The sequence below is a fragment of the Salvelinus namaycush genome, chromosome 38, assembly GCF_016432855.1.
Source record: "Salvelinus namaycush isolate Seneca chromosome 38, SaNama_1.0, whole genome shotgun sequence".
In the NCBI taxonomy this organism is placed as follows: domain Eukaryota; kingdom Metazoa; phylum Chordata; class Actinopteri; order Salmoniformes; family Salmonidae; genus Salvelinus; species Salvelinus namaycush.
The window spans coordinates 19,408,251-19,431,243 of NC_052344.1; the positions used below are offsets into that span (position 1 = coordinate 19,408,251).

Here is a 22,993-nt window from a genome sequence, read left to right on the forward strand (position 1 = left end):
AAAAGTGTTTGGTGTGGCAGAGGGGGAAAAGCTTTCGCTTCATACCGTCAGTGGAGAACATCTGTGTAGCAGAGATGCTTGTTCTGTGACCGTGCAATCGGCCCACTGCAGCTGTCCGAGGTGACAGTCGCTGTCACGGTCAAAGAAGAGAGAGAGAGAGAGAGAGAGAGAGAGAGAGAGAGAGAGAGAGAGAGAGAGAGAGAGAGAGAGAGAGAGAGAGAGAGAGAGAGAGAGAGAGAGAGAGAGAGAGAGAGAGAGAGAGAGAGAGAGAGAGAGAGAGAGAGAGAGAGAGAGAGAGAGAGAGAGAGAGAGAGAGAGAGAGAGAGAGAGAGAGAGAGAGAGAGAGAGAGAGAGAGAGAGAGAGAGAGAGAGAGAGAGAGAGAGAGAGAGAGAGAGAGAGAGAGAGAGAGAGAGAGAGAGAGAGAGAGAGAGAGAGAGAGAGAGATATATAATCCCTGTATCAAATCCAGCTCCAGAGAGTGGAAAGTCCAGGTTTTTGCAGTTTAACGATTTCACTCGCTTGCCTGCCAATCTCTCCATCCACAGCTTTGTCTGTCTCCCACGCCACCCTCTCCCTCACTTTATTACGCTGAGGCTTTTATCATATGTTGGGCCATGTCTATAGGAATAAAAACCTATGTTTGTTCGCCGAATGTGTCAGGGCTCTTTGTTGTTATGGCCTCACAAATCGCACTGTAGGCTACTGTGTGTCATCTCAAAGAGGTTTGCACAGTACAGTGGCGTAGGAACAGCTCTCATCATGCGTGGCTTAACTGTGTAATAGCTTTGCAACTTCAGCAGATCTTACTTACTATAATGGCTCCACCATTACAGTACCATCAGTCTCCTCTCCTGTATGGCCTCTGTCTTTGATAATAGGGCCCTTATTTTTTTCCACTATGTAAATACAGATGTAGGATCTTAATTTGATCTCCCTGTTGCAGGGGAACTGTCCTGGATTACAGGAAAGGTATACAAAGACTTCTGAAGTTTGTAATTTCTACTTTGAAATGTTTCAAGCCCCACAAAAATGTGTGTTAATTATAATCCACATAATAATTCACATTTCCTGTTGTTGCAGGATTATTTTCCTGCTGTAGCAAACTGGCTCAAATTAAGATCCTACGTCTGTAAGTCTTGATAAATAAATGTCTTCCCTTCCTGAGTTCTTTCCTCTTTACAGTATGTATGTAGGCCAAGGTCGACGGAGTCTTTTGTCCACATTATGAAAACTATTATAGATTGGTCCTTCTAGGCTGGGATATGAGTGACATGTGTTACGCGGCAAAATATTTTTAGGTTTAACAAATAGGACAGAATGATTTGACATGTATCCCGTTGATACAGTCTGTCTTCACAAGGGAATACAGCTTTTCCGCTATCTGTTCCCCTTGGCAAACATGGTCTTAGATTTTAGCCCCACTCTTAAATTATTGAATCTCAAGTGTCTTAAAAAGTAACCTAGTTATGCTATCCATCCCTGACAAAAGTTATAAAACTTGCAGCAGCTTGACCCGTTCGCTGTGAGAACACTCCATCGCTCGTCTTTGTTCTTATATCAGCCTGAATAGACTTACTGATGCAAACACTCACTCTGGGTTGAAAGAGATCTTGGTATGTTGCCCTGTCTGTAGAGTGCCAGCATCTCGCTTTTACCTCAGGTCAGAATCCATCATTGTCTGTCCATGGGGAAGGCTGACCTACGACCTTCTCCTCACCACAACGGCACAGGGGGAACTTATCAAAGTCTGTGAACACGACCTTACTCTCCACAGATCAGCCAAGGAGCTCGGCAGAATCTAGTAATGATTTTGGGGAATAGGCTAACTTTCAGTGGAAGGCTGACCATAACCACATGCTGACCTAATGACCTGTTGGAACCACAGTGAGGACCAGCCTCGTAAGCAGTCCATCATAGCTTGTGGATGGGAATAAATCACATGGTCTTCATCCAATCACAGTTGGCCTATTTAGTAATACTATTCAGTCTAGCCAATAATTGTACTCCAGAGTATTTGGTGTTCAAGAACAGTTATGAGGCAAATACTCAGTTCACTGCTACCAGTGGCAATGTTCTCATATCAAAACCATGCATTATGACACAGTTTCATATATTTATGTAGAATATAGTGATTAACATGAATATGTGCAAAAACAGCATAATTACATAATTATGTCATATTTGCATTGGTAATTGTTGGTGCTCAATGAAGACAAGTGTAATTGCTGGTCATTAAACAGTAACAGCATTTAACATTCAATACCTGACTTTATAAAAACCTGCTAAATATAGATATTATTACATTAAAAGGTAATAATGCGTATTTACATTTATTCATGCAACATAATATAGTTTTTTATACCTTTATATCATCATTTAATGAAATCAAAATACTACAGTCAATTCCCTTATTTTTCATTGCATTCACTTCAGCTAATTTTACATATAGATCAGCTGTGCATGCACATTTCTTCTGGGCGGGAAAACTCTTTGTGAAGTGGTCCTTCCATAGCCAATGCAACCGCTCCACTCTGCAAGGTCAAGTTGAGTCTTTTGAAAGCCTGCTCATTGGTCTGTAACTATTCAATTTGTTTCAGAGAGAGAAGAAGTTAATAGAATAGGAAGGGGCATACGAACAGAGTTCACAGGAAAGGAAAAATATTTCTTGCTCCATTCAGTTTTAAACTAATGCACTTTGTACTCTTGAAAGAAAATCAAATCTATACTCCATAGGCCATACATCAAACAACAGACCTTACTGCAACAGAGATATAAAGGGAGAAAAGTCCCATTCCAGATGAATTTGAACACAGATTTCAATTAAGGGAAACCACTGAGGTGGCACAAGTGAACAATACTATGCTCTTCAAATTAACAATTTTAATAGAGGTATTCTATCGTTAATATCAGCAGATATCCATAGAGTAGAGGCTAAAGAAGAAGAAACTCATCCTCACAAACCATATTTTAATTATACAGTACATTTCTCTGTGGTTTATTACTGTTTGGTTTGTTTTTGCTCTCCTCTAAACTTTTGTGTGATATTCGTGTTTTGTGCCTGCAGCAATCAGCGGCATACATTATGCATATTTCCTCTGGGTCTATTCTGTGACAAAAATCCATGCATTAAATATGAAGTTGTATTTGAATAAAACACACAAATTAGAACTTGACGCTTGCACTTTGACACTATCTTAACTCGAAAATAAGTGTGAGTCTCCTCCTTTCTGTCTAAAACTACAGTACAATTAAAAATACACTGCTCAAAAAAATAAAGGGAACACTTAAACAACACAATGTAACTCCAAGTCAATCACACTTCTGTGAAATCAAACTGTCCACTTAGGAAGCAACACTGATTGACAATAAATTTCACATGCTGTTGTGCAAATGGAATAGACAAAAGGTGGAAATGAAAGGCAATTAGCAAGACACCCTCAATAAAGGAGTGATTCTGCAGGTGGTGACCACAGACCACTTCTCAGTTCCTATGCTTCCTGGCTGATGTTTTGGTCACTTTTGAATGCTGGCGGTGCTCTCACTCTAGTGGTAGCATGAGACGGAGTCTACAACCCACACAAGTGGCTCAGGTAGTGCAGCTCATCCAGGATGGCACATCAATGCGAGCTGTGGCAAGAAGGTTTGCTGTGTCTGTCAGCGTAGTGTCCAGAGCATGGAGGCGCTACCAGGAGACAGGCCAGTACATCAGGAGACGTGGAGGAGGCCGTAGGAGGGCAACAACCCAGCAGCAGGACCGCTACCTCCGCCTTTGAGCAGGAGGAGCACTGCCAGTGCCTTGCAAAATGACCTCCAGCAGGCCACAAATGTGCATGTGTCAGCATATGGTCTCACAAGGGCTCTGAGGATCTCATCTCGGTACCTAATGGCAGTCAGGCTACCTCTGGCGAGCACATGGAGGGCTGTGCGGCCCCACAAAGAAATGCCACCCCACACCATGACTGACCCACCGCCAAACCGGTCATGCTGGAGGATGTTGCAGGCAGCAGAACGTTCTCCACGGCGTCTCCAGACTCTGTCACGTCTGTCACATGTGCTCATGTGCTCAGTGTGAACCTGCTTTCATCTGTGAAGAGCACAGGGCGCCAGTGGCGAATTTGCCAATCTTGGTGTTCTCTGGCAAATGCCAAACGTCCTGCACGGTTTTGGGCTGTAAGCACAACCCCCACCTGTGGACGTCGGGCCCTCATACCACCCTCATGGAGTCTGTTTCTGACCGTTTGAGCAGACACATGCACATTTGTGGCCTGCTGGAGGTCATTTTGCAAGGCACTGGCAGTGCTCCTCCTGCTCAAAGGCGGAGGTAGCGGTCCTGCTGCTGGGTTGTTGCCCTCCTACGGCCTCCTCCACGTCTCCTGATGTACTGGCCTGTCTCCTGGTAGCGCCTCCATGCTCTGGACACTACGCTGACAGACACAGCAAACCTTCTTGCCACAGCTCGCATTGATGTGCCATCCTGGATGAGCTGCACTACCTGAGCCACTTGTGTGGGTTGTAGACTCCGTCTCATGCTACCACTAGAGTGAGAGCACCGCCAGCATTCAAAAGTGACCAAAACATCAGCCAGGAAGCATAGGAACTGAGAAGTGGTCTGTGGTCACCACCTGCAGAATCACTCCTTTATTGAGGGTGTCTTGCTAATTGCCTTTCATTTCCACCTTTTGTCTATTCCATTTGCACAACAGCATGTGAAATTTATTGTCAATCAGTGTTGCTTCCTAAGTGGACAGTTTGATTTCACAGAAGTGTGATTGACTTGGAGTTACATTGTGTTGTTTAAGTGTTCCCTTTATTTTTTTGAGCAGTGTAGTAATTTCACACAGTGGCGATGTGGAATATTTAGGTAACTCAAATCCCGCTGCTTGAAGCCCAGCGCACAATTATTATTTTTTTATCTGCACCCTTACTTTCATAGTTTCCCATGAAATGAAAAGGCTTTGCAAGAATACTAACAATGCACAAAATGGTTCTTTACTTCAGACTTGTGCTTTCTCAGAGAAACCCCTCATGTGAGGTAATGGTCTATGTGAGTGTTCAAGGAGGAGCAAAAACTTAGGAAGGGGATGAATAGTTTGCTAAATCAACACTTTCACTGATCCCACAATAATTTTTAACATTCAGTGAAGAAGGTGAAAATTGGGTTGACTAGAAAGAGGCTAATAATGTGATTGTTTGTACTGTGCATGGCTGACTGTGTGTGATACTGGCACAGCTATGCGGCGTCATAGTAACATCCACTTATTATGGGAGACGTGGAATGAACAGTACATTTTACAAATCTTGTATTGAAAAATGGAATCTTGTGCAAGGCCACCATGGCAGCTCAGTGCTATATTAGAATGGTCAGTCTTGTATCTGTTTTATCGATCAGACATCTTTTAATCACTATTTCCGCACTCAAAGGCCAACTCCCGTTTCATGATTGCAAAAATAAAATGAACTACATGAATAATCTGATAATCCCTGTGAGAGATACGGAATCTATATGTCAATGATCGAGGTGGAGAAAGACAGGGGATGGTGAAAGAAAAGGTGTAAACGAAGCATGTCACTGTCTCTGCCTCATGGCATCTGATACCTCGCCTCTTCCAGTAATTACTGCACCACTTGTGTCTTGTGTTTTGAAATTTGATCATTTCCTGTCAAGGATAGCAAGCAATGCCAAATGGTTTATGTATTCCGGCCCCATCTCAACCACACTTCATTAGGGAGAAAAGAGTGCAAGGCCCAGGGTAAGGCAGAAGGAATGGATTCATTCTGAGTTGAAGAACCCAGGCTCCTCTCTCGTCTCATCCCTGTGTGGAGCCACAGCCCACGGGCCTGTCAAGGCCTCTGCCCTGCTGACATGGTGAGGGCCTGTGTGGGGGTGGTAAAGGGCCTCACCTGCTCTGAGTGGCCCTTTGGCTCCTGTCATAGAGAGAGAGGTAATTAGGAAATGTGGTAGAGACAGAGGTAAAGCAAGTGAATGAAACTGGAGATTTAAAAATATATATATATAATTCACCTTTATTTTACCAGGTAGGCCAGTTGAGAACAAGTTCTCATTTACAACTGCAACCTGGCCAAGATAAAGCAAAGCAGTGCGACAAAACAACAACAACACAGAGTTACACATAAACAAATGTACAGTCAACACAATAGAAAAATGTATGTACAGTGTGTGCAAATGTAGAGGAGTAGGGAGGTAAGGCAATAAATAGGCCATGGAGGCGAAATAATTCCAATTTAGCATTAACACTGGAGTGATTATGTGCAGATGATGATGTACAAGTAGAGAATAGAGATACTGGGGATGAGGGGATGGGTAGAAAAAGATAGAGAGGGAGATAATGAAGGAGAAGTCAGAGATGAGTAGTTGGCTAGTGTGTAGGCTTCCGGTGTGCAGAGGTTGGCCTGATGCCTGATGCAATTTAAAGCACATCTCCTACAACACTGGAGAAGACACTACTAGATGGACGCTTGTTGTGCCTTTCTTGGAAGTGGATTTGAAAAGGCAGGAGCAGAATGAATGTGAACCACGGGACCTCAATAGTCAAATGTCTTCCTCTTTTCGCACTGATCCAAATAGACACGATTGGTGAAAGTAATATGGCAGAAACCAACGGGATGATTTTCTTTCACCTGTCCAGTTGTTACAGATCAACGTTGATGAATAATAGCTATGTGGAGAGAGGAAGTCTCATAAGACCACTGAGATGCAACTGCCATGTTTTGGATGACCTAAATGCCTAACATGCGAGATGCTGAAGTAGACAATGAGATGCTTGTGTATAAGTGTATAACCATTGTTAAAACAAACTAAGTGTAGCCGTGCATCTCTCTTCACCCTCTCTGTTTTTCTCTCGCAGGATGAGTGAGAGACACACACAGCAAGGAAGTAAAGGGGTTCTACTTCTAATGGTCTGCATGGTGACTCTGCTGGAGATGGCTAGACCAACAGAAGGGCACAGAGGTAAGGACAGTACAGTACACCTGTAAGAAGGGGCGTGTTCTGATGAGCGTCTGTTGGCTGTCATGGACAAAGTGGAGCATGCTCGTTGCCTTTTTTTAATGTTCATTTTGGCAGATGCCTACCGTACGGGTACTGAGTGTACAAAACATTATGAACAGACTGACCAGGTGAATCCATATGAAAGCTATGATCCCTTATTGATGTCATTTGTTTAATCCACTTCAATCAGTGTAGATGAAGGGGAGAAGACAGGTTAAAGAAGGATTTTTATGCCTTGAGACAATTGAGACATGGATTGTGTATGTGTGCCATTTAGAGGGTGAATGGGCAAGACAGAATATTTAAGTGCCTTTGAACGGGGTATGGTAGTCTTTTTATTTTATTTAACATTTGTTTAACTAGGCAAGTCAGTTAAGAACACATTCTTATTTACAATGATGACCTAGGAACAGTGGGTTAACTGCCTTGTTCAGGGACAGAACTACAGATTTGTACCTTGTCAGCTCGGGGATTCGATCTAGCAACCTTTCAGTTACTGGTCCAATGCTCTAACCACTAGGCTACCTGCCGCCCCGGTGCCAAGCGGACCGATGGAATGCTTTCGACACCTTGTAGAGTCCATGCCCCAAAGAATTTAGGCTGTTCTGCGGGCAAAGGGGGATGCAACTCAATATTAGCAAGGTGTTCCTAATGTTTTGTACATTCATCCTGCTAGTTTAGGTGATGTCTGATCTCTGAGCCTTCACATTATAATAACTTTTTATAGCCTATAGTATGCCTAGATGTTTTATCTTAGGTCATAGATGATTAAATGCACCTGATGTTCCATCAGTAAAGGATTGTGTGATAGGGTTTAAATGTGTGAAAGAGATGTAATTCAAAATAATTCCCTTGTCTTGTTAAGGCTGTTGACAAGCTGGGACACCACTAGAACTCAGTGAGATCAATTATGGCATCTCAGTAACATTACAAGTGTGGGGCAACTCAAATGTTTCAACATCATTGGTTTCAACACTGGGAGCCTCACTGACAATCCACTGTCGCAGATAATTGGCATGGTGATTCCGTAGACATGCAGGATGGCCATTCGTGGACATGACAGAAAGTATTTAGCTTCCTTCTGTCTGTCGACCAATTAAAGTAGGGCATGGGCCTACAGCATGTGGCTTTTGATTGGCAGCGATCCTTACTCAAGGCGCTCATCATTTCTGCCGGAATTGGATCAGAATAATCTCGCACACATTCAATTTCTATCTGATAGCTTCAGCAGCCCTCTAATTTCCCTCGGGTGTTATTTCTGTTGCTGTAAACCTGTTATCATTCCAGGGATGAAATCAATCCAGAACACGTTAAAAGTCAAAAAAATAAAAAATCTTCCCAGAGAACACAAGATTTTTTTTTATTATACCATTGAAAAAAATAACCACCCTAAGTAAATATTGTTGGTTTCGGCAAGCAAAGAAATTGATTTTCTAATGCACTTTGTGTCCTATTTGAGTGCTCGCAATACTTTTTTATATTAGTGGCTTCTGTCAGCAAAAAGCTGCATAAATTTGTATATCTTCAAAAACTCTTCCCTCTTTTCGCTTTGACGTGCTGGCTTTAATTTGCTGAGGTGTGCAGGAAGAGTGATCTACCTCGCCTTCCGAGTTGCTCTCTCTGGTTCACCTTGTATTTGCCACTATATTGAGTTGTTTACACGGCCAAGGTGCAATACTGGAGAGGCACAACAAGAGCACTTGACCCTATGGGCACTCCTACCGGATACACATCCTTGGAATATGATATCCAAGGACCTTTACAATCCTTATCACTACAATGACCCACTGTCCTTGTAAAGTCAGTGGAGGAATGTTTCTGATCATCTGTCTTTTTCCTTGTATTGCAAGTATTGGTTCAATGGGAAAACACTGGACACATACAATTAGCACTGAGACTAAATATATAGCTTTAGTTTGTCCAATGGTTTGTCCAATTACTGTCATAGACCATTAGCACATTGCAATAAAATGTACAATGAAGCATGGTCTCACTCCAAAGGTTTACGACCTATTCAGCCTACTTAAAAACATTGTGAGAATGTCCTTATCCCCCCCATTATACGGGAGCAATTCTATTTGAATTATAGGCAACCCAGAGCGAGTATCCTATTATGTCTGTAAGTGCATTTTATGTTCTTTGTAGATTTCCAGTGTTTGTTGTGAAATCAGTTGGCTGGTAACAGTGCAAATGGATTCCCCAAAAATAAACATTGTTCTTTTCCTCAAGAGCACTGTTCCCGACCATTTGGGAGTCCTATCTTTCTTTTTTTCTGAAACAGCACAATCTATACTTCTTGGTCAGGAATAGATCAGCAATTGCATTACCCTCGGGAAAATACATTTTATTTCACTTCTTAATCTGATTTGTAGTGTGCCTTGAGGATTTCACTTCATAGACTGTCCGCTTCAGTGGAGCCCTGCAATAAAAGGTATCTTATGAGAGAGAGAGGATGTGTTCACTTCCAATTTACATGATCAAAATGATGACCAAACAGTCTTCTATCTATGGCCCAAGCGTTACGGACGTCAGATGCAGAACACCATAAGGATCAATGATTTGAAAAGCTATTTGTGCCACTGGCTGTCTTCACTTGCACTATTGCTATAATTACATATTCAGAATTGATTGAAGGTTAAAAAAAATCTAGACATTCTGTACTGTGCATCTGAGACCGACTCAGCCAAAAGCCTCTCAAACAGAGAGAAATAATGACTATATACATTTTTTAAGTGAATATAATCATGAACTGTAGTGTTGGTACCACTTTCCTAACACGGAGAGAATCAATTTGTAGTCAGTCAGTGCATAGCAATTACATGGGTCACCAGTTCTTTATCACCTTGGAATATGCTTTCCACCAGTGTATATACTCACTCACTTCTTTCCCATGCACCGGCCCAGCAGGGAAAGGCGCTTCTCTGGGATTCTGGGAAAAGACTCATTCCCAAGTACATAAAAAACCTCTGTTTCATAGCAGGACAGCACAGTGGTCATATGGCTAGAGCTCCAAATCTACTCCAAAAAACTATTCCACTCTGTGTGAAGCATGGCGCTACTTTTACATAGATCTAAGCAACGCCGGCAGAAACGTATTTGTCTTTCATATCTTTTTTTATACGAGTAGAGTGCAAGTCAGACTCCCGCTACGTTCAAGCGATTGCTCCTCAGTTATTTTGATGAATGAGCAGGGACAGGGGGGACGGCGATAGCAGAAGCGCTATCAAAACTTGTGTATTATCAAAAAAGAGCCCCGCCTCCCTCCTTTCCACTTCCTGCTTGTCTTTTGATCTATAGGCCTATACCTAACACCTCTCGATAACATGGCACGACTACTCATCTGCTTGAACTCCTAACAGTTAGTGTGAGGAATCTCACCGTAGCAATAATACTATTATCTGCTACTGTGAGTTCATCAACCACTGCATTCAGTTTGATTTAAACCATTTGGGTACAAATGATAGATTGAAGCCATTGGAAACATTCAAATGTTATTGATTGATGTGTGAGTCTTCCACATTGTGTCCCAGTGATGGTGGTGTTGAGGGTGTTACTTTAGGTGTTGATGCAGCTGCAATACAGTCAACTCAATACCCTACCTCCTATGACATTTCTGCTTAATTGAAAAAAAGAAAATAACATAAGGCATGCAAAAGCAATTTAATTAAATAAGCTTGGCTGGCTTCACTGGTATAAAGTACAGCAATCAGTGGGAAGGTTCCACAGCACTTTTCATTTGTTGTTTACCAAATGAGCAATAACTGCCTCTGCAGAAGGACGGACTCCTCGTGAAAATGTCACATGTAATTAAAAGAGCAGGGAGCAGCACAGTCCCTAAATAATTCAGACAATGTAGCGTGAGCTGGAAATTGGCTCAAAATACTGCAGCAACTGCACCTTATTTTCTGGAGAACTTGTACGAAACTACTGAGAAAGGGATTTTTCAATTGTTTTTTGAATTGCAAAATAGGCTACTAATTCATTGGCTGATGCATTCAGTTGCAAACTATTTTAAAGCTTAATCATAGTTATTCTGTACCTTCAGGGTTGTGGGTATCGCATAAGTATTAGGTAGCCTCCCTTAACAGGTATATGCCTCCAGTGTTCTGAATATGTGAACAGGCTGTTAGTCAACCTAATACAAAGTTAACTCTACAATGGACATATAGCAGGCCTACTTCATTGCCTGTTAAAAATTAACCCTTGAATCTAACTTTTTTTGCAGTCACACAGCATAAGTAATACAAAAGTATTTGTGTTATGGCTCTTTTTTGTGCTGCGCTATGACATTAAGCTGAGTTTTAGGCTATGTGGAAGTACTGCTGCGTTATTTTACTTACTGAGTTATCAAGTGTCTAATTCTGATTTCCATCTGTTTTATGTTTTCTACAGTGCATCAAGTCAGAACCGGCACTTGTGAGGTTGTGGCTTTGCATCGATGCTGCAACAAGAACAAAATAGAAGAACGCTCCCAAACGGTTAAATGCTCCTGCTTCCCTGGACAAGTGGCCGGGACGACCAGAGCTGCCCCGTCCTGTGTAGATGGTACGTTCCAGCTGAATATTTAATGTGCTATCGATGTCATTTTTTGCTGATGGTCTGTTCCACTCGGACTAATCTGAGGAGGTTAAACTGAGATCATCATTAAATCTTTATATGGTTAGCTTGCACCGTCTTCCTTAGTGAAACTGCTCTTAAGAATTGTTGTTAATTTTGTAACGCTTCAGACCACAAGGTGCTTAGTCATAGCCATCCACAGAGGCCTCATTTATACTTTGTTTTATTCTTAAACTTTACAATACACTTCACAAGTGTTAAACTGTAATTAAATGTGTTAAAGTGTTTACCAGAAGTGCTCCAGTGCCATATAGTCGTATCCTCAGGGGAAATTAGTTTGGTCTCCTGTTTTTCAACCTGCAATTCCTTACATTTAGTGGAGTCTGGTGCTTTACGACAACTCGGTACTGTCTCTGCCTTTTACAGTAATGGTCTTGCTGAATTGTACTCCTCCTTTAACTCCCTATAGTGCTGTAGAACCATGTGATCCTATTAGAATGAGCTGAACATGCCAAATACACTGCCTTCAGAAAGGATTCATACCCCTTGACTTTTGTTGTGTTACAGCCCGAATTTAAAATGAATTAAATTGAGATTTTTTTGTGTCACTGGCCTACACACAATACCCCATAATGTCACAGCGGATTTGTTTTTCAATTTTTTTTTTTTTACAAATGAATAAAATATGAAAAGCTAAAATGTCTTCAGTCAATAATTATTCAACCCCTTTGTTATGGCAAGCCTAAATAAGTTCAGGATTAAATGATGTGCTTAACAAGTAACATAATAAGTTGCAAGGACTGTGTGCAATAATAGTGTTTAACGTGATCTTTGAATGACTACCTCGTCTCTGTACCACACACACACTCAATTATCTGTAAGGTCCCTCAGTCGAGCAGGGAATTTCAAACACAGATTCAACCACAAAGACCAGGGAGATTTTCCAATGCCTCTCAAAAAAGGGCACCTATTGGTAAACGGACACAGGATAAAAATATTACAAAACATGCATCCTGTTTGCAACAAGGCACTAAAGTAATACTGCTAATAATGTGGCAAAGAAATGTACTTTATGTCCTGAATACAAAGCGTTATGTTTGGGGCAAATCCAACGCAATACATCACTGAGTACCGGTTACTGCATCATGTTACGGGTATGCTTGTCACCGGCAAGGACTAGGGAGTTTTTTTTATGATAAAAATAAACGGATTAGAGCTAAGCACAAGCAAAATCTTAGAGGAAAACCTGGTTCAGTCTGCTTTCCAACAGACACTGGGAGACAAATTCAACTTTCAGCAGGATAATAACCTAAAACACAAGGCCAAATATACACTGGAGTTACTTACCAAGACAACATTGAATGTTCCTGAGTGGCCTAGTTACAGGTTTGACTTAAATTGGCTTGAAAATCTATGGCAAGACTTGAAAATGGCTGTCTAGCAATGATCAACAGCCAACTTGACAGAGCGTGAATCATTTTTTAAAGAATGTGTAAATACTGTATAATCCAGGTGTGCAAAGCTCTTAGAGACTTACCCAGAAACACTCACAGCTGTAATCGCTGCCAAAGGTGATTCTAATGTGTATTGACTCAAGGGGTGTGCGTCACAAGAGGTTGGTGGCACCTTAATTGGGGAGGAGGGGCTCGTGGTAATGACTGGAGTGGAGTACATCAATACACATGGTTTCCAGGTGTTTGGTACCATTCGCTCCGTTCTGGCCATTATTATGAGCCGTTCTGCCCTCAGCAGCCTCTACTGGTGTGAATACTTTCTGAAGGCACTGTACCTATAGGATGTGAAAGTAGATGTTGTGAATCTCAGCGCCGTTTCAATGAGTGTTATCTTCAGGCACCCAGAAATGTGTTGTCTTTTCCCATCAGAACCCAATTTTACGCCTTCAATGCAATGTCTGGCCCAAGCCGGATTCACCTCACGTTGATACCGTACGACTTAATCCTTAAATTACTGACAGATCAGGGGTATAAGTGACTGCTCCTTGTTTTGGAGTAAATCTCATGTGTGGCAAGCAGGGAATGTGTTACCGTGAAATAAGTGTGAAATTAGATATATTTGTTTCAGGGCGGCAGGTAGCCTAGTGGTTAGAGTGTTGGGCCTGTAACCGAAAGGTTGCTAGTTTGAATCCCCGCGCTGAAAATGTAAAAATCTGTTGTTCTGCCCCTGAACAAGGCAGTTAACCCACTGTTCCTAGGATGTCATTGTAAATAAGAGTTTGTTATTAACTGACTTGCCTATTTAAATAAAATATGTGGTGAGCAAAGTATGCCAGGAGTGCTCTTGGCTTTTTAAAACAAATGTCTTCTATTCTCTTAACTGTTTTCTGGATTCATAAGAGGTTTTCAATGTACAAGATAAGAATTTCAATACTGTCCATTATATAGGCCTAATGCTGTATTAATGATGAAATCAATGTACCGTTGTGAACTGTAGATTTGAGTGCTTCAAAGTTGCCAGTAGAAAGAAATGTACTTCATTTGCATATCTTGATTTTATTTTTAATTGAACCTTTATTTAACTAGGCAAGTCAGTTAAGAACAAATTCTTATTTACAATGATGGCCTACCCCGGCCAAACCCTAACCTGGACGATGCTGGCCCAATTGTGCGCCGCCCTATGGGACTCCCAATCACGGCCGGTTGTGGTACAGACTGGAATCGAACCAGGGTCTGTAGTGACGCCTCTACCACTGAGATGCAGTGCCTTAGACCGCTGCGTCACTCAGGAGCCCTCATGGTAAATGTGCTTCTTCTGAAGCATAAAGCTGACTGCTGCATCATGTTTCCTTTCATTGCATTAAATCATACAGCCTCTCTGAACCACATTCAAGGTTTAGTTACACTTCAACAGGCCTCACTGCAAGTCAACTCAGCTTTACATATCCACTGTCACGTTGGTATGAATGAGTCGGGAGACCGACGCAGGAATGCGTAATAGGGTTTTTAATTTCACTGAAATTACGACGTGCCGTGTAAAGGCATGGGGACAAAGACCAAACAAACACGTAACAAAACACAGGGTAGAAACTCAAAACAAAAGAGCGAGGAGCACCTCGAATAAATAACACAAGCACACAATGATTAACACACGGGACGAGACGCAATCCACAATGGCACGAAAGCCCAAAACACACAGCACAGGTACTCACACGCACCAACGGACATAGTAACAATAATCGACAGCCCAATGGAAACCAAAGGGCACACTTATACAAGTACTAATCAGTGGGAATAGGGGACAGGTGTGCGTAATGACAGTTCCGGAGGGATCCGTGACATCCACAAAACCGCTTTATAATTCAACAAGGCTGAAGTTTTGACCACAGAACGGTGAATTCACAGCCCTCCCAGTTTTGCTTAGCTCACATTATATTTGCTGCATTCCTTGTGCACCTGGTATCAGATTCAAAAGCTCACAGATTAATTTGCAAGGCTCCAAACCTGTTCCCTTGTATTGCACAGTGAATGTAGGTGATTAACAGTGCTGTGTATCAGAATGTTAAGACTGATGTATCATTGTCCCATAAAGCTTTCTATCCATGTACAGTATCATGATACTAGGTCACCGCGAGGTGAGAAGGGAACACACGTTTATGCTTTGAAATCAATAGAAAGTACACAGCAATCACTATGCTTTCTAAGGGAAGGGGACGATTTGAAACCCTCACATTTTCAAAAAAGGCACTTGAAGTTAACTTACATCTATGCCATGTCAGTCCCAGAACATCACTTACCCACACTGTGGCAGTCAGACCACCAACCAGGCAGAAAGAGCTGCCTCAATTTGGGATTGAAAAGCAGTTCACACCTAAAGTCTGGCACCAGATGCGTTTAACCTATTCGATGACATTTGAGTATTGACATTCTCAGCAAATTAAAGTGCTGTGCCAATGGCGCCCAGTTTAAAGTGCTCCACGGGTGATCTCTGAAAAATGATCAGCACTTAACCTTTTAATTATGTTTTCTATACGTCCAGGGATTACGTGAGCTCTCATCTCAGTTTGAGCCTGATCACCTCCTCAAAGCATTGTTAAGTGTTTGAAATGTATCCTGTTCCAACAGTTTGGTGGACATCAAACCGTATGATACAGCCAACGTTGTACAATTACTGTCACTTCTAAAGGTGCTTTACACAATATTGCTGTTATAATCATGCCTGTGGGATACAAATAAGTTTATCTTAATGTATCCACTCTCTGTGCATGATGGTTTGGCTCTCATTAAATTCAATACAACTACCTCATGGTGTTTTGTAGTGAGGGGGGAAAAATCGATAGTTACATTTCACAATATTCTTTTTTGCCAATATTATATCAATATTTGACTCCAAGTATTGATTTGTAAAAAAAGTAGGTAGGTAACGTAAGCGTTAGCTCTCTCTTGTCCCTCTGCAGCAGACATATAGTGAGAAATATGTTTGGAACATCAAATCGCAATACATATAGAATCGTGAGAATTGCAATGCATATCGTATCGGCACCTAAGTATCGTGATAATATTGTATCGTGAGGTCTCTGGCAATTCCCAGCCCTATTGTTTTGTAAAACAAGGAAAATGTCGGTTCCTGTATGTCTCCCTAGTATCTCTCAAAGCTGCTCATTATAACGACGCCTCTGTTCTCCCCTAGCCTCTATAGTGGAGCAGAAGTGGTGGTGTCAGATGCATCCATGTCTGGATGGGGAGGAGTGTAAAGTCCTCCCAGATCTAAAGGGATGGAGCTGCGCCACGGGGAACAAGATAAAGACTACCAAGGTAAGGGTCATCGTAATCAACACATTGCACTTTAGACAGTGGCAACAAGCCATCGAATTTCATTTCAGCTGTACAGTCATGGCCAAAAGTTTTGAAAATGACACAAATATTAATTTTCACAAAGTCTGCTGCCTCAGTTTGTATGATGGCAATTTGCATATACTCCAGAATGTTATGAAGAGTGATCAGATGAATTGCAATTAATTGCAAAGTCCCTCTTTGCCATGCAAATGAACTGAATCCCCAAAAAACATTTCCACTGCATTTCAGCCCTGCCACAAAAGGACCAGCTGACATCATGTCAGTGATTCTCTCGTTAACACAGGTGTGAGTGTTGACGAGGACAAGGCTGGAGATCACTCTGTCATGCTGATTGAGTTTGAATAACAGACTGGAAGCTTCAAAAGGAGGGTGGTGCTTGGAATCATTGTTCTTCCTCTGTCAGCCATGGTTACCTGCAAGGAAACACGTGCCATCATCATTGCTTTGCACAAAAAGGGCTTCACAGGCAAGGATATTGCTGCCAGTAAGATTGCACCTAAATCAACCATTTATCGGATCATCAAGAACTTCAAGGAGAGCGGTTCAATTGTTGTGAAGAAAGTTGATTCAGCTGCGGGATCGGGGCACCACCAGTACAGAGCTTGCTCAGGAATGGCAGCAGGCAGGTGTGAGTGCATCTGCACGCAGAGTGAGGCAAAGACTTTTGGAGGATGGCCTGGTGTCAAGAAGGGCAGCAAAGAAGCCACTCCTCTCCAGGAAAAACATCAGGGACAGACTGATATTCTGCAAAAGGTACAGGGATTGGACTGCTGAGGACTGGGGTAAAGTCATTTTCTCTGATTGATCCCCGTTCGATTGTTTGGGGCATCCAGAAAAAAAAGCTTGTCCGGAAAAGACAAGGTGAGCACTACCATCAGTCCTGTGTCATGCCAACAGTAAAGCGTCCTGAGACCATTCATGTGTGGGGTTGCTTCTTAGCCAAGGGAGTGGGCTCACTCACAATTTTGCCTAAGAACACAGCCATGAATAAAGAATGGTACCAACACATCCTCCGAGAGCAACTTCTCCCAACCATCCAGGAACAGTTTGGTGACGAACAATGCCTTTTCCAGCATGATGGAGCACCTTGCCATAAGGCAAAAGTGATAACTAAGTGGCTCGGGGAACAAAACATCAATATTTTGGGTCCATGGCCAGGAATCTCCCCAGACATTAATCCCATTGAGAACTTGTGGTCAATCCTCAAGAGGCAGGTGGACAAACAAAAACCCACAAATTCTGACAAACTCCAATCATTGATTATGCAAGAATGGGCTGCCATCAGTCAGGATGTGGCCCATAAGTTAATTGACAGCATGCCAGGGCGGATTGCAGAGGTCTTGAAAAAGAAGGGTCAACACTGCAAATATTGACTCTTTGCATCAACTTCATGTAATTGTCAATAAAAGCCTTTGACACTATTGAAATGCTTGTAATTATACTTCAGTATTCCACAGTAACATCTGACAAAAATTTCAAAAGACACTGAAGCAGCAAACTTTGTGGAAATTAACATGTGTCATTCTCAAAACTTTTGGCCACGACTGTACAGAGTACCAACATAGTAGGGGTCATAGTAGTCCTCATAGTAGCCAAGTACAGTCAACTTCAGTTTAAAAAGACACCTATATTTTTCTCAACCTATTGACCTTGCCTATTTGTATCATTGGTCAAGGTTAAATGGTTTAGTCTGAAATTACAGCACTCTGCCGTGCCATTGCTAAAACCGTCTAATGTTTGCAGTCACTACTGGGACCCTGGGGGCCTATATCTGAGGGGCCGACATGTCTCCTTAGCACTATCAGAGCCATTTTGAGGACCGAAACGTGCAAATTACTCACTCCAATTACTTGCTTTTAACGCAGTAACCCGATGCCCATATCCTTCCCTGGGTTATGACGACCCCTAGACTTGAGTTCTGCCTCTTCCATGTACTTAATTATTTAAACTGGCCACACCACACCACACCTGTCTGGAGCCTGTAATTATCGATCCGGGGATTAGTCGGGACCTCAAAATGGAATGGGGTTTATTTGGTGGACAGTGTTGCTGCAGCAGTATTGATGGATTGATCAACCATAATAACCTCACCCACATGTTAATTTCGCTTGGGATGAAATTTAAAACTCATCTCTTCACTTCCTCTTTTTCCCCTGTCTTTGTTAACACGGAACGCCGGAAAGATCTCATCGGACAGGGATCAGTAGACCCTTGATGCCACGGAACCGAATCAAGGTGATGCAATCTTGTTAGATGAATTTGATTGAATTGGACCAATATCAACGTTAATCTTCATTGTTTTCTGAATTCAGACTATAGCCTTTAATGCAAATATTGAATATTACAGTTTAAACATTATCTGTATCCTACTGTGTCAAGTGCTGGTGAGAAACAGCAAACAAACCATTTCTATTAGTTTGAACATTTGCTTAATGAGGAAATAAGATTTACACCATGCTCCTTAATTGTACTTATTAGGATGCAAGTAATGACTATTCATGGATCATTTATGGTTTAAATGGATAAATTCAACAAAACAGCTGGAGAGTGTTCTAATTGCTTTACCTGCCATCCAAGATACTTCAACATCTTTTGGAAGATGGAAAATACATTGCTTCCCCATAATGTGATTATGCCATCTCAATAAAATTGCCTTACATTAAAATGGAAGCATATTTCCATCTACTCGCTAATGTGCTTCCCTGCCACGGGCAAAACCTATTGAGAATGCAGGAGAATGAACAGGAGAATGATTATCTAGCATAACATGTCCAAATACCCCATTTAGCCATTATAGATTGGAAAATGATAATTGTACAATGAATAATGAGCCGAGCCAGGTTGGGTATCTTTCTGTTACGGATTTCATGAGTCACCCTCTGATCCATGCAGCTATAGGCCTGTTTCGCTCATTGTTTTCACTCAGCCTTAGGTTTAACACAATGTATGTGATTGAATATGATTCAGAAAGAGATTGAGTTAAATGTTTTGAAGGCAGCCTGAAAAACCTTCAGAAGGTGCCACATTCCTATTTAATTCCTCCTGTCTTCTGTTGATGATGATCTCAGTCGATGCATTAATTTTCCCCTTCTGCGACTACTGAGATGCTGTTAGATCTGTCTCGTGTAGGCTCCTTTCTCTGCTGACAAAAACCTGTGCCTGCTCTTTGTCTTTGTAGAATGGAATTATTCTCAAATTAGTACCACATTAATCACAGTGACAGCTCGGAAATGTAAATGGCTCGTTGAGGGGGAGAATTTATTGCAATATGAACGACAAGAAGGCGCTCTCTCCTTACACATATGCAAAGTGGCATAGTACTAACCTAAATATCTGTGGAATTTACTGAGAGTGTGTTTGATATGATTATGAGAGATTTTTTAATATGAAGTTAGGCGATGCCTGGGGGTTGTCACAGAATTTTTTTTCCCACTATATTTTAAGCTAATTTATTCATAAACAGAGAATACAGTGTATTCGGACAAATTAAAACGGGCCTGTCCACAGTCAAATAGCTGATTGGTGAATTAGCAAAATGAGTCTGTCAAAGGTGCCTGTTTTCTTTGCAAAGTTCAGCAGTAAAAATGTAGCTTGACAACTCCCGTGGCAGCTTCCCTCAGCAGTCAGACTGGCCTAGTCGGTAGACAGTCTGCTGGAATCGATAGTGGAACGTTGTTATGAAGGTGTTATGGGTGTTCCTCGCAAGGCACGTTTCTTAAGCCCTTTCCGGAATGTACTTTTGCTCGAGCCGAGGAGCTGTCAGTCAGAGCCGGAGCTTCATGACTGGCAATTTAATCTTGTGAAGGGTCCGAAGTGCTGAGAGTATCTGACAGCATTAAACTAGGGGAGGGAGAAAATCTCTGTCTGTACGGTAAGGCAAATTCTATCCACACAAGTCCTTTATCAAGATAAAAACACCATCCCTGTCAGGATAGGCCAGAATCTGATATGAAAGGTGGAACAGGAAAAATTTGAATGACAACTTAGCCTAAGCTGCAAAACATATTCTCTGTTTCAATTTTCTTCAAGGAATTTCCTCCCCCTGAGTGTAGCCTACCACTACAAATCATTTCCCAACACGGATGGGGAAAGGCATTTAGTTGGAAAAGCACATTTTTATCCAGGGGAAATCACTTGTGCCTTCCAATCTTGATTTAGTATTATGCTTATCATTATTGTTTTACCCCTATCTGGAAAAAGAAGTAGACAAAATCATGTGTGACTTGTGCAGTCAGTGTGACAGAGGTAATTTCAGTGGCTGTGAATGCTAATGAGTTTGCTTTGTTTGTTGACCACTGTGAGCGGAGACGCTAATATCTCCTGATAGCTTTTCTTTGCTCACTTTATTGCCTTTTCTCATTAAAACTAGTAAAGAAAACCAACCACCTAATTCATATAAGATTAAGTCATGAGATTAAGAATTGTAAATTTTTCAAAAAAGGTAATTTCATAATGCAGGCAGATGAACCGTAAACTTTCGATGCAAAAGGCCTTGTGATAGACTTGTGATTACTTTGCACCAAATTACCTCAAGCTGACTCTGTAGTCACTAAGGACTGAATGTGAGAACACTGTTTTTTTTCCTGAAGAAACAATGCATTTTGAATTAATCTGTTCATTAACCTTTATGTCTACACTTCAAAGACACTCTTTAGAAGCCTTTTATAACTCAACAACTGGGTGGTGAAACAGTGGCGTTGGTTGTATTGCACATACTGTATTCATTGTGAGATGGAATCAGGATGGCCTGATGTTCATGGAAATGTGTTTGTGTTACAGGTGGATCAATAAATGTTACTGGGTCTTTACCTGTGGAATACCATCATGGACTCAAGAACATTGCAGCGACCCTTTTTGTAAATAGAGACTCCCTCTATTGGAGACTATACTATGAATCTTCTGGAAGACTTATAAGCACAGGGTAACAAAGGACATCTGGATGAGAAGAGAAGAGTGGACACTACTAAATGATTGCTCAGTAGAGGGGACCTTTATTTTGAAAAGCCCAGACATGACTATCACTACATTGGGCATCAGGATGCCTTTTTATTCTCTAACATTGTTCTGCTTATAGTGGATTACAATGGTGAATTTTGCCTAAACATTATTTGTAAAGTGATAGTTTTTCTTTGGGAAATAGTTGTTTTCCCCTTATAATGCATTGTGCATCATTACTGTAACAGAGTATCATCAATATCAAGAATTTCCCCCTTGAATATTAGGGACGAGTCAAATTCGATCCAGTTTTTATCAATCAAATGATGGTCAGAAAATGGTAAGAAGAAGAAATTGAAAATTGGTGAACCTTATTGTATTGAGCCAATCATTGAACATGCAGGGTGATTTTCAAAGATACAAAAAAGGCACAGGTACTGGAATTGGCCTATGTACACCTCCATGTTTTTTAAATGGGTGGCCATTATTATGGGTGGCCATTCTCGATAGTGCTGCGTGCAGGGAACATGGCTTATTCAAAAGAGAGTTGCAACCAATGGCCAACCAATGGCAAGTGAGAGAATGTGATGTATCCAAGGAGAAATACATGTAGACTACTGATGTATAGGGCAGACTACAATGTAGCACAAAAACTGAAAACTGAAGTTCATGTTTGATTTGCATGTTTTATTCCAAGGGTATTATCTTTCATTTGGGGCACTAGGTACATACTTTTGAAAATGTACACATTTAATGAATGTGGTGTGCAAATGAGTTACCCCTAGTGTGCTTAGCGTTTGCTTAGGTTCTTTTGAAAATCATCCTGTCAACTGCCAGTGGATCCAGTTTGTTTATGTTGCACAATGCTGAGGCTCAGATTCGAATGTCCATGTAAAGTTTGTTAATGTATGCAAGCTAAAACGCATTCATTCTACAATACTGGCTATAGTCCATGGGGTTGGTAGGGGCCGGTTAAGTGTTAAATACTTTTTAAAATTAATTTCTGATTCGCTGATAACTTTTCAACAGGTATCTCTGATGCTTCCTTCGTCTGTGCAAGTGCTAACATCTTCGAATAATAAACTGTGGTTGTGTCTTAACTTAACGCTTGTCATGTGACCCTTAACCTCCTCAGGTGTAGGAAGAAGAAACCAGAGATTGACTCTGTTTAGCTGTGCTTCACACAGTGTAGGCTACGATATGAAGCTATAAGGCTTCATAATGATTATGCATCAGCCCTTAGATTATCTCTATTGTGGAATGGAACATTGATTCCTTTCAGATTCCTCTTTATGTGCTATGCCACAACACATAGTGTACAAAAAACAATTATGTGTACACACACACACACACACACACACACACACACACACACACACAGTCTTGTACAGCTACCCAATTCAGTCACATTCAAAATCCTACTTTCCCTAACCCCTAAACCTAACTCTAACCCGAACCTGTACTCTTACCCTTAACTCTAGCTTTAACCCAAAAACCTAACCTTAATCCTAAACCTGACCCTAAAACTAACCCTAGTTCCTAACCCTAAACCTAATTCTAATCTTAACCCTAAACCCCCAAGAAATAGCATTTCACCTTGTGGGGATGAACAAAATGTCCCCAGTTGGTCAAATTTTTGTTTGTTTACTATTTTTGTGGGGACTTCTGGTCTCAACTAGA

At 41.5% G+C, this 22,993-nt stretch overlaps 1 protein-coding gene across 1 annotated transcript; it reads left to right on the top strand.

The window, feature by feature from the left end:
• The first annotated feature begins 6,868 nt into the window (after positions 1-6,868).
• On the top strand, positions 6,869-22,454 carry LOC120032083 (chemokine-like protein TAFA-2). The gene is made up of 4 exons (XM_038978028.1): positions 6,869-6,971; positions 11,403-11,555; positions 16,212-16,336; positions 22,449-22,454. The coding sequence occupies exons 1-4, from the start codon at positions 6,869-6,871 to the stop codon at positions 22,452-22,454; spliced, it is 387 nt and encodes a 128-aa protein (XP_038833956.1).
• Positions 22,455-22,993: the final 539 nt, after the last annotated feature.

What these genes read in the sequence shown, in the direction of transcription:
- LOC120032083 (XM_038978028.1), top strand. Translation starts at nt 6,869, where the DNA reads ATGAGTGAGAGACACACACAGCAAGGAAGTAAAGGGGTTCTACTTCTA. An exon ending in ACCAACAGAAGGGCACAGAG is followed by an intron (nt 6,972 to 11,402) that starts GTAAGGACAGTA and finishes TGTTTTCTACAG; the next exon opens with TGCATCAAGTCAGAACCGGC. An exon ending in TGCCCCGTCCTGTGTAGATG is followed by an intron (nt 11,556 to 16,211) that starts GTACGTTCCAGC and finishes GTTCTCCCCTAG; the next exon opens with CCTCTATAGTGGAGCAGAAG.